The sequence below is a fragment of the Gallus gallus genome, chromosome 14 (assembly GCF_016699485.2).
Source record: "Gallus gallus isolate bGalGal1 chromosome 14, bGalGal1.mat.broiler.GRCg7b, whole genome shotgun sequence".
Classification (NCBI taxonomy): Eukaryota; Metazoa; Chordata; class Aves; order Galliformes; family Phasianidae; genus Gallus; species Gallus gallus.
In genome coordinates, this window is record NC_052545.1 from 11,978,813 (window position 1) to 11,995,678 (window position 16,866).

Sequence of the window (16,866 nt, forward strand, 5' to 3'; positions counted from 1 at the left end):
AAGGCATTCAAGGCCAGGCTGAATGTGGCTCAGGGCAGCTTGGTCTGGTGGTTGGCAGCCCTGCCCACAGCAGGGGGGTTGAAACTAGATAGTCTTTAAGGTCCTTTCCAACTCAGGCCATTCTATGATTGCCTGTAATAGGAGTTTGAATCCATTGAAATATGTAGTGCTGAGTTAATAATCTTTTTCTCAATTTGTTAGAAGAAAAATCTGTAGAAAAAAGCAAAAGGCTGCGCTACCACGATGAAGCTGACCAGAGTGCCCTGCAGAGAATGACACGTCTGCGTGTCACCTGGACGGTGCAGGAAGACGTCCTGCTCATGCTGTGCAGAATTGCTAGTCACGTGCTAAATGCAAAGGTATTCACCAGCATCTGTTTAACGTCTGTGTGCTGAACACATTTCTTTGGTGCTTGGAAATCTTCTGCTTCTAACCGTCACTTGCGTCCATAAAAGCTGAAGTTGAACTCTGAATGTTTTTTGCTCTCTGTAGGTAAAAGGGCCCTTTGTTCCATGGCAAGTAGTTCGGGATATCATGCATGCCAGTTTTGAGGAGTCCCTCGATAAAACTTCCCATTCTGTTGGACGAAGAGCTCGTTACATTGTCAGGAATCCCCAGACCTATCTTAACTACAAGTAAGAAGGTTTCTGTCTACATTCTCAGTATAATCAAAAAAATCAGAGATAAGTGAAAGGCATAATCAGATAGAAATGGATTATATAAAAAGATTGGCTGAATACCCTATTCACGTGACTGAAAAACAACTGAGGGGAGATATTAAGGAACCATAAGATAATGTAATATATTCATGCTAAGGGGAACAATTAGCAAACATAAGAACTGGGTACCTTGTATAAAAACCATGGCCAGCAGTTTCCAGGCAGCAGTGGTTTTCAATGCAACACAGCTGAGTTTAGAACTCCTTGATACAGATGTCAAGGTATTACGCTGTGCACCACCTCTTCATCCATCTTCCCAGGCTGCGTCCTGTTGGTGTCTGTTACAAGAGGGCACTGACTGCAATGAATTGGCTTGATCCATTGCAATTCTACCTTTGTTCTTAAGATAAAAATTCTGCAAAACCATGAAAAGAAATCGCAGATTACATGTCTTGATAGAGCCTTAGAAATGGTTGTAATTGCTTTTTTTTTTTCCCCCCCAAGCTAGGAAAAAATGTTAACATATCAAACCGTAGCTAGTTCTGCTGTCTGCTGATCTTCAGCCAGACAGATGTGTGCAGAAGAACACATTGAATCTGATTTGGGTTATTAATATGATTGTCAGATAGCTCTTACTAGAGGTACAGGGATATGAAAGAATAGGGACAAGTGGCTCTCTTACACTTACATATAAGTAAGGAAGTAGCAAAATGAGCAGTTGGCTTGATTGCATTGACAGTGATGGGATGTTGACAAGTTAAGCAGAATATTTCCATTCATTCTGCTTTTCAACTGAAGTTATTTGCTCTGAGCAGTATCAAATTGAGAAAGCTTCAACCAGTGTCACCTTCAATTTTATCTACTGCAGAGTTTGCCTTGCTGAGGTTTACCAAGATAAAGCCCTCATTGATGAATTCATGAATAGAGAAAATAACTATGAAGAACCACAGGTAGGAGGGAAACAATCTGAAAGGTCACAGAGTGCTGAAGTAGCTTGTGTTACTGAGTACTTGCACTGTTTCAATTACTGTGACTTGCTTTCTTATCTCTCCCTTGTACTCTTCACTATGCTTAAAAATAGCATCATTGTAAAAGCACAGCATCATTGCTGTTTTTTTGCAGTGAGATGGACACAGACAGCCTTCCAAAGACACATCACAAGGGCAACAAATACCATATTTTCTCAGCGTGTTTGTTTCTCAGTACCCATGTCAGAGCATCCATGTGCACTGATTGTTTTTTAATCTGCTCTGCCTCCTTCTTACCTGAGCAAGAGAACATTTTTGCTCAGTAGCATAATATTTTTAATCCAATTGCCTGTTGAAATATTGTCTCTGCATGTATGGGTGAATGCAGGATTACAGACACATTTTATGAGGTTTGATGTGATTAGTCAAAAGCTTTTTGAGCTTCTAATGGCTTAAATCAACCTCAACTTCAAATTGAAAAGCTGTTACGTACTTTCATCTGTCAGACTCTTTCTCTGACTTGATAATCCAACACTTTACTATTTCTTCTATGTTTTTCCATGAGCACTTCAGAAGTAGAGCATCTTTCCCCACTCTGAGAAACAGAAGTCGGTAACATTTTTCTCTTGCTTTCAAAGGTTTGTGCAGCAGAGTTCAAGCAGTTTGTGGAAAGACTGAAAGCAAAGTTCAGTTCAACTCTGGGGAACCCCAAATTGGAGATTCCTGATACTTTGCAGGAACTCTTTGCCAGGTATTTTAGTAATGGTAGCTTTGAGTGTACACAGGCAGACAGTGTGGGCAGTTCAGAGCAGACCTGTGCATGATTTATATCCTTTCCTACCCTTGTATGTTACAGAAGTGCTGTAGACTGTAACTGCAAGTCCAAAGTCTCAGTAAATATTGAAAGTGTATAATTCTGTACTGTCTCCTGTGTACATATTTTTTTCTCTGACACTTACACTGAGAACTGCTGGAACAGCACTGTCTTAGTGCTTCCCTTATTGGCAGTTGCAATGGCCAACCTCTGTATTTCACAGCTGATATAGAACAAAGGTCTCCTTATGATAAAGATCAGCATAAGGCACATTGCTTCACATTACTTCTGTTACAATACTTTTTTTTCCCTCTTCCCTTGACTAGGTTTCGAGTTATGGCAATTGGAGAAGACACAAACCACACCACAAAAGAAGACAGTCTTAATAGGTAAGGAACAACAATACCATTTTTTTTCATTATGACTCTAAGGTCATGCAAGCCCTCAAATCCATGAGAGATTATAATGCTATAACATAATGGAAAGTACAGCAATAATAACAGGGTAGCACAATCCTAGGCTGTAGTAAATGAGAACAGGCCCCATTACAGCAGCCATGCACACAGAAACAAAAGAAGAAAATCTGCTTACCTTTGAAAGGCCTTAGGAATGCAAAGAGCTACAGTGAAAAACCCCTCACCTCCACTGCCAACCATTAAATGAGGGCTGGGAAGGGGTGGATCCTGGCTCCAGCCCTTCCAGTCACTGAGTACATTACTTGCACCTGAGCTCCCCTGGGTTGGCCCTGCCTTCCCACCAGGTGCTCAATCACTGCTTCAGGCCCTGACTTAGCATTTCTACTACAAAGATATATCTATAGCTTTCTAATTCAGTACGTCTTCCGCCTGTTTGGGGTCGGTCTGTTGTTTTTCCAATGTAAAACTTTTTTAGAAGAAAAGTATGCTTGCAAGGCTGCAGGGATTTCTAGCATAAATCATAGATTTGATGAATGAATGAATGGACAGCAGGAATGACCTCCTTAAAATTTCCCCATTAGGAAAATAAGGTTTTCAGCATTTATGTGATTTTTATCTCCACGTTTTAAAATCTTCTTTCCCCCTCCAAAGTAATGTATTTCACTTACAGCCCTTGCCAGACCTTAGGAAATAGTTAGAACATTGCAGTAGTTAGAACAGTGTATGGGAACTGTTGAGTCATGGCCTGAACCACTGATTGAACACCTGGGGAAAGGACCGGGTCAGCCCTGGGAGCACAGGTGAAGGCAATTCAGCTGTGTGATCAGAAGGGGTGGAACCTGGCTGCACCTCTCTTATACCCCATTTAAGGGGTCCAAGTGGCTGACATTTTACTGGGGATGGATGTCTGGTTGGATTGTCTCTCTTGGGGAGTTTTCCCTGTTGGCCTATGTTTTCAGAGACAATTGAGTACTTCTTCTTTGTAACATCTTCCTATTGCACTGATCCCTGTGCCATTGTACCTCTTGCACCACCATTTCACTGCATTGCTGTTACATGAAGTATTTCAGAAATTATCTGTAATTCTCAGAACTCTCTCTGTGAAGGGGTGCAGGAGAGGTGTCTGAGAGCTGCAATCCATGATGGAAGTGTTTTTCAGTAGAGATAAATATTTCTGTTTTCTTTCCCATAGCCGGATGCAGGCTGTCTGTCAAAAAGCAGTACCTGTTTCTCAATAGAAGCACTAGGTGTGGAGGAAAGAAAACTAAGTGTGACATATTTAAGTATTTAGACCTGCCTACAACAATTGAAGTTTTATATCCAAAAGGCTTTTTCTACCCGAGCAGTTTGGTTCTCTGACCTCTAAGTTGATGTTTGCTACTTGTGTTGGCAAGAAGGAGAATTGTATAAGTCTTATCAATCAGAGAATTGCATGATTTCTTGGGAGCTTAACATAAGACATGAGTAGGAACTGCTTGATACTGGAGTCATGGGAGGGGGAAAAAATAGTTGCAGGCAGCTCTCAGTGGTACCCAGGCTGTCTCCTAGGGTTGGGATTCTGTTGTGTGGGGTGCTTTATGAAGCCAGTACTGAAGACCTGAGATATTTGTCTCATAGACGTTTAACATTTGACTATTCCAAACTAAAACTACACAGTAATCTGTAATTCTGCCATTTTGACAGCAGTTTTCTGTACCTTAAGAGATGTTATCGAAGAGAACTTTGTCTGGTGTCAGACTATCTGGACTGATCCAGAGACTCAGGGTGGAAGGTTGAGGGAAATACAGCAGGCTCTTTTACGTTTGTGATTCTTAGTTTGAGTGATCTCAGACCTTTAGGCATCTATTTCAAAGGAGCATGTGCTTCAGTTTACCTGTCCTTGTGCTCATCTAGTAGTCTAGTACCTCATGCACAAAAATCATCATGAATAAAACCCTTGTTCTTTTTCTTGTTTTTTCTTTCAGTGTCTATGATATTCATTTCCTCGTGCTACAGAATCTTATACAGAGCACTTTGGCACTCTCAGATAACCAGATGAAATCTTGCCAGTCATTTCAGGTACAAAATCTAGACCAATCTTTACTGGTCATACAGTCCTAAAGAGCTTCTCCTTACATCGATGTATACCTTTTTCAAATGGGAGACAAGAAACCCAGAAACTTAGATTTGTATTCTTTCTGTGAAGATTATCCTCTTCTGCTTTTAAGAAATTATATATTCTATGCAGCTTTTCAGTATGTTGCTTTCATTCAGAGGATGAGATTGCAAGATGTGAGGTTGGAAATTGTATGAAATGAACTCCATATGCATTCCAGCGGGTCGTGATTTAATGCCCACCTGAGCAGCTGGAATTATGCTTTGGAGGAGACACCACAAAGACAGTCCCAGTAACCGGCTGACAGGTGTTGGTCAGCCTCTCCTCCAGCACCAAGGGCCACCAAAATACATCATCTATCACTGAAGCACTTCAAAAAATAAAGTTAGAAGTTCAGAAGGAGTTCAATATCCTATCAGCAGACAAGAGGGGAGCCTGAGAAGTCAGCTTCATGGAAGCATGCGTGCCTGGTAAAATGATGGGAAGAAGCTATCCAGACAGGGTGCAAATGAGTATTTTTCCTCTCTCTCTCTAGTGGGAGACTGATCCCATTTTGACTTTCAGGTGTTCTCTAGTATTTAGTTATTTTAATTGGCATCTACGGCGGAAAGCCTGGAAGCCAATTAAAGAAACAGATGAATTAAATGAATTTGAATGTATCATTTACATTCTGGCTCGTAGCTCCGTGTTCATTTAGTTAATACAAACCTCAAATAAGGGGACCCAACAGTGGATCCAGAGCTAACGCTGCCCTTCACATCGGTGTTTTTGCAGACATTCCGTTTGTACCGCGAGTACCGGGATGACATTCTTGTGAAGGCTTTCCTGGAGTGCCAGAAGAGAAGCCTGGTCAACCGTCGTCGTGTAAACCACACGCTGGGCCCAAAGAAAAGCCGGGCTCTGCCTTTTGTAGCCATGTCCTACCAGCTGTCCCAGAGTTACTACAGGTGGGTGTCAGAAAGGTCACTGCGTATGCGTGAGCAAATAGAAGAGCTGGCGTGGGAGAGAGAACACACGTGAAGTATGTGGAGCAAAGAGCCTGACCATCACAGTAGAAGCTGAAGAGATGACAGATTTGTGCTCTGGTTTTTGTTTGTTTGTTTCCCCCCAGAGTATTTACCTGGCGGTTCCCCAGTACAATTTGTACAGAGTCCTTTCAGTTCCTCCAGAAGCTCAAGGATATAGGAAAATCCGACCAGCCGGATAGCTTCTTGTTTAAAGATCAAGAAAGCAAAGCATCAGAAGGCATGATTACGTTTCCTATGGATGGACCTGGTGGTCACTGCGTGGCAATGCTTTCCCTCTTCTCCCTGGGACTTGTATCTGTGAATGTGAGGATCCCAGAGCAGATAGTTGTGGTGGACAGCACTATGGTGGAAAATGAAGTGATAAAAAGGTAAACACTGATACTTTTATTAGCAGATAAGCTTTGGGAATAACTTGAATGAAATCTGGTGAGCGTTACCACTTTTTGCTTTGAATCATGGCACATTTCACTGTGATAATGTTTAGATTTCTGTTTCTGAGAGACCTTTCTGAAGACTTAATGGTGCTGTAGTTAGTGCCCATCATTACAGCCCTGGACTACATTTGCCTTCACCTGTGTGACATTTAAATTGCCAGGCACTTCCCTGCCATCAGAGCTAATGCAGCAATGAGAGCAGCGTGTGCCATTTCAGCACTTTCATCAACATTGGAACCTCCCATTTCAAGGACTGACAAAGATTTAGCAGCAACGAGGTTTCAGTTTTATCAGTGAAACTTGGCTCCATGATATCCTTACAATCATGTGTTTTGTCAGAGTGCAACTAAGATCCCTCGCAGTGTTCAGTGTGTTGCTTCCTATGATATTGCCAGCATACATGGGAAATTGTTCCCTTTCTCTTTAGAGCAGCTTTTTACCTCTTTGAAGATGGTTATCATAGCCCTCCTCTCATAACCTGCTGCTCTTTAAAATGAGCAGCTTTGGTTTTGTTAACAGCACCTCTTGTGTGCTACCCAGGTCTGTGTTTTTCTCATTACTTTCCTCTGCACTGAACTGTAACATTAAGAAACAAATGCCATGCTGTGGCTGGCAGGTCTGTGCCCATGACACTGTGGTGTGCAGGTGGTGAGCCTGCTCATGCATCCCAAGATGACCAGTGGCCATAGTCTTGCTCCAGAATATGCTTCAAGAGAAGATGCTGCAGCTCTAAGTCATCTTATGAAAGGTCGGAAGGACACTTTCGCTTAAACCAATAACAACCTCAGAGTTGCATCAGGTTGTTCAGAGCATTACCTGCTTCACCTGTATCCAGAGTGGCTCTTGTCCTGTCCTGGAAAGTGGTAGTGTTGACGTGACTACATTTCTTGTTGGGAAATCTACTGTGGCTGCTGTTATATTCTTTATTTACTTTGAGGTTATCTACAGTTATTTTTGTTTTGTTTCATTTTTTTGAGTAACTGAAGCGTTTGTTCTGCAGTGCTTTCTCCTTTTCTCCATTAAAAATAAATCCTGCTGTGTGTGACAGACACATCTCATGTCTGTCCTGCATGAGACCTTTACGGTCTCAGCCTTTGTGCTCTGACAGGTGTTCCCTCATGGTGAAGCCTCTGAACCAGAGTGATCCAGCACTATTCTGGGCTCCTTTGAAGATGTTTAAAAGAAGAGAGCATTTTCTTTTCTGCAGACCTTTGCTGCATTTTGCTTTGTGTCACTGCTTGCTCTCAGTGCTGTAACTCAGCCTGCTGTGCACACTGCGGCTGCTGGTGACTAACTGCTGGGATGCAGAACAGCACATGTTCTGGCTTTGCTCAGTGCAATGAGTCACTGTCTTATTTTGAGGGGTGAAAAAAGCACTAAACAATGCCTCTGTTTGCCTTAGTTTGGGAAAAGACGGACTTGAGGAGGAGGAAGAGGAGGAGGATGACTTAGATGACAGCTCTGGAGGCAAACGGAGGATAGAAGTAAAAGCTCGCCAAGCATCTCATACCAATTACTTACTGATGAGAGGCTACTATGCCCCTGGAATTGTCAGCACACGCAATCTGAGTCCCAGTGACAATATCGTGGTCAATTCCTGCCAGGTGAAGGTTAAGCTGCGCTGTACACCACTCCCAGGAAGACTGAGCTCTCCAGGTTGGTTTCTGTTTGGCCTGATGTGCACAGATGTGTTGGATAGGACAGGTGGTTCCTCAGCTCGTGAGTTTTCTGATTTGAACAAAGCCTCTTTTGTCCTCTGCTCTGTTTTTCCTCCTTCAGGATGTTTTCCAGTCCCTATACTACAACTTAAAACACTATCCCATGTTACACCCAGGCTTCCACCTGTGTAAAGAGAGGGGAGAAAAACCTTCCAGGGCTCCTTGAACAGAAATTCACATTGATTTGTCTCTCAGAAGTGCCTGAAATAGTGGTGTTTAATTACTGTGGCTGAAAGGCCAGAGACTGACCACTTTGATAATACTTAAAGCTTGAATATTTGCAATGTATCAATACCATTCCTTCTTGAAGATCATCTTCCTTTGTGCTGTAATGCAAATGGATCCAGGAAAGCCTTTGGGCTCTATAGTGGGATAGCACTGTCCTGTCTGTTCCTGTTATTATTGTGATAAAATAGAAATTATTTCTCATATCTCTGTTACCATGCATGACTCCCAGGTCTGCTGAGCTAACAGCTCGTTACAGTTGTTCTCATTTTTCCTTGGCTGTCAAAGAAGTGCAGCTGTCACATAAGTGCCTGTCAGTGCATGATGTAAGGGCAGCCTGCAGATAAAAGGGCAGAGAGCAGATAAGAACACTGCCAGAACTGACCTCTAATTATCCAGGGCAGAATGAAAGGTCTTAGGCTGCTTCAGCTTCTGAATACCCTGTATAATATTCAGCATAGGGAGGGTTTGATGCAGTGGTGGACCTGTCCCCAGACACACTGAGTGTACACACTAAAGCATTATGAATTTGTAGTCTGTCTCACATTTGGCCAACAGCTTTGACATGGATCAGCTGCTTCAGATTTTTCAATAGGGTCCTCCATAGCCTTTCCTTCCCCTGGGCTGTTCACTCAAAAAAGATGATTCCCTCATTAACTTAAAGCTCAGCTGGCCCAGTGTCAGGGAATTCCAGCAAGTTACACTGCTTTTCAGTGATACTTCACTTTGATAAGAGAGTACACCCCATTAAACCAGCTAGCTCTGCTTCTACAGGCCTTGTCAGCCACAAATACGTGAGGAGGAAGGAAGCTGCAGTAATGAACGTGGAAAGCTGAGCTCTGTTTTTAATCAGAATGGTCCAGAACACCTCTAATCTATCTGTCTGAATATTTATCTTTCCATAGTGTGTCGCACGGTAACAGTGCATCACTGCTTAACCGTTTGTTTTTCCTTTTTCAGTTTCTTCTCAGCTTGATAACATGGCTGTGGGAGTCTCCTCCCTTCCCAAAACCTTTACCAGGCTGATAAAAATCCAAGAAGAGAATTACAACGTTGATCAGTTTCTTCGTGAGTGCACAGAATGCTACGGCTACAATCCCAGAGATGTGGCTGCTGTTCTGGAGATCCGTAATGCAATAGAGGCTGCTTCCCACTTTGGGGTTTGCAAAGCCGAGCTGGGCAAACAGTTCTGCAGCTATGAAGAGGAGGAACCTGCACGCACCAGGAACCTGCAGCAGTACATTCAGGTGGTTTAACAGACAGCAACTTCCCATACGTTAATGCCTGCGTGTCTGCTGTTCCCCTTGAACAGAACGGTCTCTTAGGCTGTGTGTTGTATTTGCTAATATAAAGCCAACAAAGCTATTCCTGTTAGGCAAGAGTTAACATAGCAGTAGTCTGATAGCAGTCTTGCCCTCATAGTTTGGAAGGCCAAAAATCAAAGCAGCACTTAATCAAAGATAAGAATTAACTTTTTCAGAAGCCCAGAGGTACCAACATTCACCTTGGGAGGGGAAGTACTCTTTCCCAGTTACATTTTAAGTTAATTTAAGCTGAACAGAAACGTTTTGGGCTGTAATTTCAGAATAGTTCAAGGGACACAATGGAGCATAAAACTAAATATCCCACTAAGCAATTTGTCTTACTTTGCTGCAGGTTAAAGGTGGCAGTTCCACAGTACTTGGTTATACTGACATCCCTCCAGTGTCACTTCCTGAGATAATTCTTGTTTTGTTTTCCATAGGACCTGATCGAAATGCAGCAGGTTTTAGAAGTAGGAGGCAACAGCATAAGACTGGTTGCAGTTGTGTTTGCCAAGCCATGGCTATTGCACTCGGTGTGTCCAATGAATAAACCAGAAGATTCTGGTCAGCAATGTGCAGACACAGCCTTCCCAGAGGCACAACAGGACTGCCTGCTGTCAGCAGCAAAGAAGGGAGAGGAATGTTCAGGAGAGGAGGAGCAGCTGGGAGAAGACACAAACCATCCCAGTGATGAAGAACCCCCAAGGAAGAGGTGCAGGACTCAAAATGATGGCCTTCAGGATGGTGACCAGCTCTGCCAGGGTTTGCAAAGCGGTTTGCTAAGTGCAAATGAGAGTCACTTGGATGCAGATATCACCGATCCTGTTACAATGAAGGAATCATTCATCCCAGATGGGGAAATGGGGTCCCTGGGAGGGACAAAACACACAGCTGAAGGCCCTTCAGACGTTGTCAGTGTGGATGTGCCCAAGGATCAAGATAAGCCATGTTCTGAGGACAAACAGCTTGAAGCAGGGAATGATGATCTCAGCCCTGAGCACAAGCACATCCTTAGCCTTGAACACTCTGCCACAGAGCAGCATGATGATGTTTCCCATTTACAGGAGAACCCAGAGGTCTCTAAAGGTATGTAGGATTCTCTACATCCAAGGAATAGTACCTGGCTCATCCTCACCACCCAACCAGGTAGTATTTTATAAGCACTTACTAGATCCTTCATGAAGCTGTGCCACTGAGGGAGGCTTTCATTTCACACAGACACCACAGCATTACACTAATTGGTCTGGAAGGTTTTGGAAGTTTCAGATACATGAAAGATTCCTTCCTGTGCCTATTCCTGGAATGTCTGTGACTAGTCCAGGAATGTGCTTTCCTTAAAAACCCATTTCCATGTCTTTTAATCTCCTCCAAAGACATATTTAGGAGATGAATTTTCCTATCTCTGGCTTCAGTCCAAAGGCTTGACATCTTTAAATCAAGAAAACACAGCACTGCTTGTGCTTTAACTAGAATGCCCATGACTAAAAGCCGTGAAGTCATTAAACCACTCACCAGAATGCAGCGCATGCCAGCGAGAAGATGAATAGCCTAATTTGTGACCCAATCTGACTTCATTTTCCCATCCTTTGTACTGCCAGTTTTCTTTTTTAATGGCTAATAATCCTTGCCAGGATTTACACTGAGGAGGTTGCCGGGGATTTTCTTCTAGTTTCATTTCTGTCAGCTCTGATTTCGGACTGAATCACATGGTGTGACATTTGGCCACAGTCTGCCTTTACCTGACATTTACAGCTGCAGACTGCCATGCAAATCAGTTGGAGTTGGGTGTTGGTTAGAGCCTTCCTGCAGGACAGGACGTAGCCTCAGGGCTGCCTGAATGACATAGACTTTAACACTTTCACGTTAAGAACTACTGTTGTGGACTTAACTTCTACCTGTGTGTAACAGAGGGGATAAAAACGTAGCCCTTACCAAGCACAGAGTTCTTACCAGCCTTACTGGTGATGCCCAGGTGGTTTCACACATGCTTAAGCCAAAGCTGTCAGCCTCTGGGTGCAGTAGAAGTACTGATGTTAAGTAATTGTGTAAGTAAAACCCATTGGGATCGTGGAAGTTGCAGAGGCAGCCTTCATTTTGAAACCAAACCCTGCTGAAATCTCGAGTTTGCATTCTCAAGCCCTGAGCCTGCAGTTACTCAGACATCTCAGCCTCACTGTGACTGCCAGTGGGACTCAGCTGAAGACCTGTGTGAGTGCTGCAGGCAGAGCCCCCGCATTGCACCCTGTGTGAAACGTTGTTCTTCAGAACACAGGACTATCTGTTGTTCAGCCACGCAGTGAGGCTTCTAGGAATAAAACTCCTTGCTATGATTTGGGAACAGAACCAGCAAAAGCGTGGCTGGAGCAGCCAGATGTGGTTTTGAGAACAGCGTGGGGAGAAGGGCTGTGATGGAGATGGGTGAAGACAGAGTGGAACCTTGGAACTCCCCGTGCAACCCAGAACAACAGCTCAGTTCTGTTATTTTCTAGCACAAGCTGTTGCCTTTTACAGTTTAGCCACCTGTCAGTTAACATCCACCAAAGAGTTTGGGCTGATTAACTTCACAACTGCATGTTTTTTTTTCTTTCCAGGCAGTTCTGTGCCAGGTCTGTCCCAGGCAGCTGCGGACGGGTGAGTAACAGAGATGTCTGCAGGGTGACTGAATGCACTGCCAGAGCAATTTCTGAAGCCAGTGCTTTGGAGAACTCAGTTTCACGTTCTCATAGGCAGAGTGCATGGAAGATGAACCCCATTTTCCTCCATTGCTCTTGTTAATGTTGTTCATATCCGTGCTCTGATACCACAACCAGCTCCAGTATCAGAGGAATGGCACTAATTGTGTTTCACAAGCGTGGTGTCAGTAGGTCCCATCTTCCACGTGCCCAGGAAAGGCCATAGAGAAACTCTGCGATATGAGGAGTGCGGATTGCCATGCAGGGTCTGTCCTTTCCCTCCAGAATGCTACTAATAAGGAGTTCAGTTTCCTGTCTGAGCACTATTGCTGCGTGTTGCAGTTTGAAGTCTTAGGCAAATGAAGAGGTGAAACAAAGCTCAGGGCAGCAGCGGTGTCCCCACGTATTTAAGTGGTGGCCCTGGAGGTGTTTAAGAGGCACACTGGCCATGGCACTGAGGGACATGGGGTACATCAGGTGCAGGACTGCATCTAGTAGGTGGCAGAGCTGAATTCAAACTGTCTTTTGCAGGGCCTGCGAGAATGTCTGCTTTATTGGGAGACCGTGGAGGATTGTGGATGGGAACCTGAACAAACCTGTGTGTAAGGGGATGATGGAAGCCGTGCTGTATCACATCATGACAAAGCCAGGCATAACGGAAGGCATGCTGCTGCAGCATTACACGGGGACACTGCAGCCCGTTGCCGTGCTGGAGATCCTGCAGGTATGTGAATAAGCAGCACTGCGACCTCAGGCTGCTTCAGCCCCCCGATCTTAAAGATCGTTTTGTTTAGAAATAACCCACTTGCGGGCACACATCCTTAACACAATGTATATGGTGAGAAACCCTGAGAGCACTGAGCAGGGAACAGCAGCGCGGCCTACGCTGGTTTGGGCCGCAGACGCTTAAGCTAAAATGCCGTTTCTCTCTGCAGGGGCTGGAAGCCCTTGGCTGCATCAGGAGGTTCCACATGAAGGCGGCACCCGCCGTGTCCCTCTTCTCTCAGCCGCTTATAGCAGAGCAGCTGCACAGCCCCAGACTGAGCGAGGCCTCCGCAGCCTACTATGAGCCCACCATGGACTGCACCCTGCGCCTGGGGGGGGTGTTCCCCACCGAGGTGAACTGGAACAAATGGGTGCAGGTTATCCACGTGTAGATGCGAAGCTGAACCTTGTGAGATTAAACGTTCGCGTGGATCCCACGCTGCCGCTTGTTGGTGCCCCCTCGTTGTTGCGTTCTGCTTCTGAAGGAAGTGTTTTAGCCTTTCTTTTTGATACTTTCGCACACGTTTGAGGTGAGAGCAAAGGTTAATCACAGAGCCACGGAGCCACCGCACCTCACGGCGCAGCCACGGCTCCACCACTGCGTTTATTGACAGCCGGGGGGGCGCAGCGGCCCACAGCACCACGGTATGGTTGGGGGGGGGGGGGGGGGGGGGGGGAACGACACGGTTCAGTCGCGCCAGCGGTGCCCGCACTGCGCGTTGCAGCACTTATAGAACGTGGTCATGGGTTCGTCGGCCGAGCGCGTCTGGATCTGCATGAAGTAGGCGCGGGGATGCTCGCACTTGGGACACGGCTCTGTGGGGAGAGGCGGTGAGCTGAGACCCGCACCAACCCCCCCCCACACACACACACACGGCCCCCCGCGCCGCCCGTACCTGCGGTGGAGTCCACGTTCTCCCACGCCGCCGCCCCGCCCAGCACGTCGTCCACCTCCTTCAGCCGCGGGTATTTCCTGCTGCTCACCTGCGGGCACAGCGCTCAGCCCCGCCCGCCTCGTGCCCCCCTCGCCCCCCTCAACCCCGCCCGCCGCGGCCGCGCACCTTCCGCGTCACGTTCCGCACGTACGGACAGGTGGTGCAGGCGAAGCGGTGGCAGCGCGGCCCCTCCTCGGCCACCAGAACGTTGCCGCACGCCGGGCAGAAGAGCAGCATCGCCGGATCCTCGCGGCGGGGCCGCCCCTTCCGGCGGGGATGGCGGAGGCCGAGGAGGAGCTGCTGGCGCACGCCGATGTGCTCGAGCTGTTCCAGGCGGCGCTGGCGCGGCTCGTGCAGGACCCGCTGCTCTGCGACCTCCCGCCGCAGGTGGGGCCGGGGGCGGGGGAGGGGCCGGGGGCGCTCGGCGCAGCTCAGCCCCGCGGTGCCGCCCGCAGGTGACGCCGGAGGAGATCGGCTCTCAAGTGGCGCTGGAGTACGGGCAGGCCATGACGGTGCGCGTCTGCAAGGCGGACGGCGAGAGCATGCGTGAGCGGGGCGGGGCGGGGCGGGGCGGGGCGGGGAGCTGCGGGGCCGCGGGCGCTGAGCGGGTTCTGCCCGCAGCTGTGGTGGTGGTGCAGAACGCGTCGGTGCTGGACCTGAAGAAGGCGCTGCGGCGGCACGTGCAGCTCCGGCAGGCGCGGCGGGGCGGCGTGCAGCACCTCAGCTGGTGAGCGGCACCGCTCGGCTCGGCTCGGCTCGGCACCCCCCGCCCCGCCCCGCATCCCCGCTCCCACCGCCGTTCTCCCGCAGGAAGTACATCTGGAGGACGTACCACCTCACTTACGCCGGGGAGAAGCTGGCGGACGACAGAAAGAAGCTGAGAGAGTGAGTAGACGGCCGCCGGGCCGGGGGTTCTCCGTGCCCGCAGCTCGGGGCGGTGCCGCGGCTCTGTGCACGGGTGGGCCGAGAGGGTCGGCGAGCCGAGCGCTGTGCACGGGCTGTGCGGTGAAGGGGAGGCAGGCGGCACTTCTGCACGTCAGCAGCGCTGGGCAGGGCAGCCGTTGTTGCAGCCGTAGGAGTTTGTCTGAAGGGCTCCGGCTCAGCAGCAGGAGGGAGAACCCATAGCGAGGCAGCGCTGCCTTATCGAAGCTGCGGGTGACGGATGGAAGAGGCGGTGTGTTAACAAAGGCAGAGTGGCAGACCCCTGCTCTGCCTGCACGTGTGAGAACTGCCTCCCACCTGCTGGGCAGTGCAGTGCACGAGGAGCCCATCCGGCCCCGGGATTGCAGTTTGTGGTTAGAGGAGAACTGGCCGTAACAGCACAACTCTGTTCAGGTATGGCATCAGGAACCGGGATGAGGTCAGCTTCATCAAGAAACTCCGGAAGTGAGCTGTCAGGTAAGTCCTGAACAGCTGTTGTGAACAGCCGTTATGAATACCCATCCTGCAGCTTTGCCTTCTGGAGCCCCAGCACTTACAGGCTTACAGCACTGAGCAGCTCTGTGAGCATCTCTGCCCCACGTCCACATCCTGGTTGTGTTGCTTGTGCACCTCTCAGAGCAGGGAATGGTGGTCCAAACCGCATCGGGAGCAGCAGCAGCAACACCTCACTGCTAGCAGTGATGCATCCCTAACCCTGCTGTGCATTTGAGGCTCTGAATTTGCTCCCACCCTGCCCTGAGATTCATTAAATGCAGCATCCCTCTCTTTGCCCCTTTGCTTGCTTCTAGGACCTTGCTTTTAGGCTTTAGGAACTCTGGAAATGCAGTGCCCAGGAAGACAAGGTGCTAGCACTGACCCATTGCCATCACACAGTCCATTTGATCCTCCTGTACGTCTCGTTCTCACTGTACCCAAGTGCCTGTTCTCCCTCTTTGCTCTTAGCACTCCTGTACCATTCAGAGCACCTGAAGTGCCCCATCACTGCACACAAGCAAATGCAACCGCTGAAGGCTGCTGTTCCTCACTGGGTGCATTCTGAGCCATCTTTCTCAGTTACTGCAAGCTATAAGGAGTTACCAAAGGCACCTCTGCTTCTGTACCCTGTAGCTTTTGTTTCAGTTTTTCTTTTTCCTGGTTTACAGAAATGAGTTCAGCTGATCTGCTATTCCCAGCAGGTGGGATAATACCACTGGACAACTTCTGGTCATGGTATCTTTGTGCAGCTGGTGCACTGAAGAAAACTTGCAGCACAGGAAGCATTAGTAGCACATATATTTAACTGTGTGTAGTCCATGTAGACATCACAATTCTAGTACCAACACACAGTGTGGCCAAGACTCCCAGCTCAGTAGGTTTAAAACTTTCCCCTCACCACAATCGGTTGCTGAGAGCAGTGGTAATTGTGTGCTTTCCAGATGTTCTGTTCAGTGGCTCCAGCTAGCTGGGTTAGAAACTGTCACTCTGACCACAGAGGCTTTCATTCTTTCAGTGCTATCAGATTTGCAGCACCCAGCACAATATGACGTGTGCTATGACAGCAGAGCTCTGCTTTTACCCCATAGGGCCCTGGATGATCGCCTATACTGCAGTGATGAGAGCGCAGTATGCAGTTAACACTGCTATTCCCAGATATTTCTTTTTCTTTAACAGGTAGAACAGAGAATCCATCCCTGCCAGGACCAGACGAGGGATTCAGCGCCCTCCAAGAGGTTGAAAGGTTTCACAGAGAAGCAAACTCCCATTGAACAGATGCTCTTACGTGCTTTTGCAGTCTTTGCTGTTCAGAGCGTCTGCCTCTGAGCTGTATGCAGAATGTGCTTTTTGTAATTAAAGACTCTCATTTTCTGAGGCTTTTAAAGCTCTTATTTCCAGCTGCAAATGTGTGTCGGGC

General features: G+C 47.5%; 3 protein-coding genes across 5 annotated transcripts in view; 2 read left to right on the forward strand and 1 right to left on the reverse strand.

The window, feature by feature from the left end:
* GTF3C1 (general transcription factor IIIC subunit 1) overlaps positions 1-13,535 on the forward strand; it is a 38,119-nt gene extending 24,584 nt beyond the window's left edge. For all 3 annotated transcript variants that reach the window (XM_004945344.5, XM_040647462.2, XM_040647463.1), the window contains 14 exons: positions 202-359; positions 493-635; positions 1,528-1,609; positions 2,266-2,378; positions 2,768-2,830; positions 4,822-4,915; positions 5,727-5,899; positions 6,064-6,348; positions 7,817-8,070; positions 9,318-9,604; positions 10,102-10,747; positions 12,253-12,292; positions 12,865-13,057; positions 13,269-13,535. In XM_004945344.5, coding sequence (XP_004945401.4) covers positions 202-359; positions 493-635; positions 1,528-1,609; positions 2,266-2,378; positions 2,768-2,830; positions 4,822-4,915; positions 5,727-5,899; positions 6,064-6,348; positions 7,817-8,070; positions 9,318-9,604; positions 10,102-10,747; positions 12,253-12,292; positions 12,865-13,057; positions 13,269-13,490 — 2,753 coding nt within the window. In that variant the 3' untranslated portion in view covers positions 13,491-13,535. The remainder of the gene's footprint in view (positions 1-201; positions 360-492; positions 636-1,527; positions 1,610-2,265; positions 2,379-2,767; positions 2,831-4,821; positions 4,916-5,726; positions 5,900-6,063; positions 6,349-7,816; positions 8,071-9,317; positions 9,605-10,101; positions 10,748-12,252; positions 12,293-12,864; positions 13,058-13,268) is intronic.
* Positions 13,536-13,654: 119 nt separating this feature from the next.
* On the reverse strand, positions 13,655-14,282 carry POLR3K (RNA polymerase III subunit K). The gene is made up of 3 exons (NM_001390850.2): positions 14,160-14,282; positions 13,995-14,082; positions 13,655-13,914 (listed from the first exon to the last, which is right to left on the reverse strand). Exons 1-3 carry the CDS (start codon positions 14,268-14,270, stop codon positions 13,787-13,789), a joined length of 327 nt encoding a protein of 108 aa, NP_001377779.1. The 5' UTR covers positions 14,271-14,282; the 3' UTR covers positions 13,655-13,786.
* A 5-nt stretch (positions 14,283-14,287) lies between these two features.
* Positions 14,288-16,833, forward strand: SNRNP25 (small nuclear ribonucleoprotein U11/U12 subunit 25). The gene is made up of 6 exons (XM_015294611.3): positions 14,288-14,420; positions 14,489-14,579; positions 14,655-14,760; positions 14,844-14,918; positions 15,369-15,431; positions 16,626-16,833. The coding sequence occupies exons 1-5, from the start codon at positions 14,310-14,312 to the stop codon at positions 15,421-15,423; spliced, it is 438 nt and encodes a 145-aa protein (XP_015150097.2). The 5' UTR covers positions 14,288-14,309; the 3' UTR covers positions 15,424-15,431; positions 16,626-16,833.
* Positions 16,834-16,866: the final 33 nt, after the last annotated feature.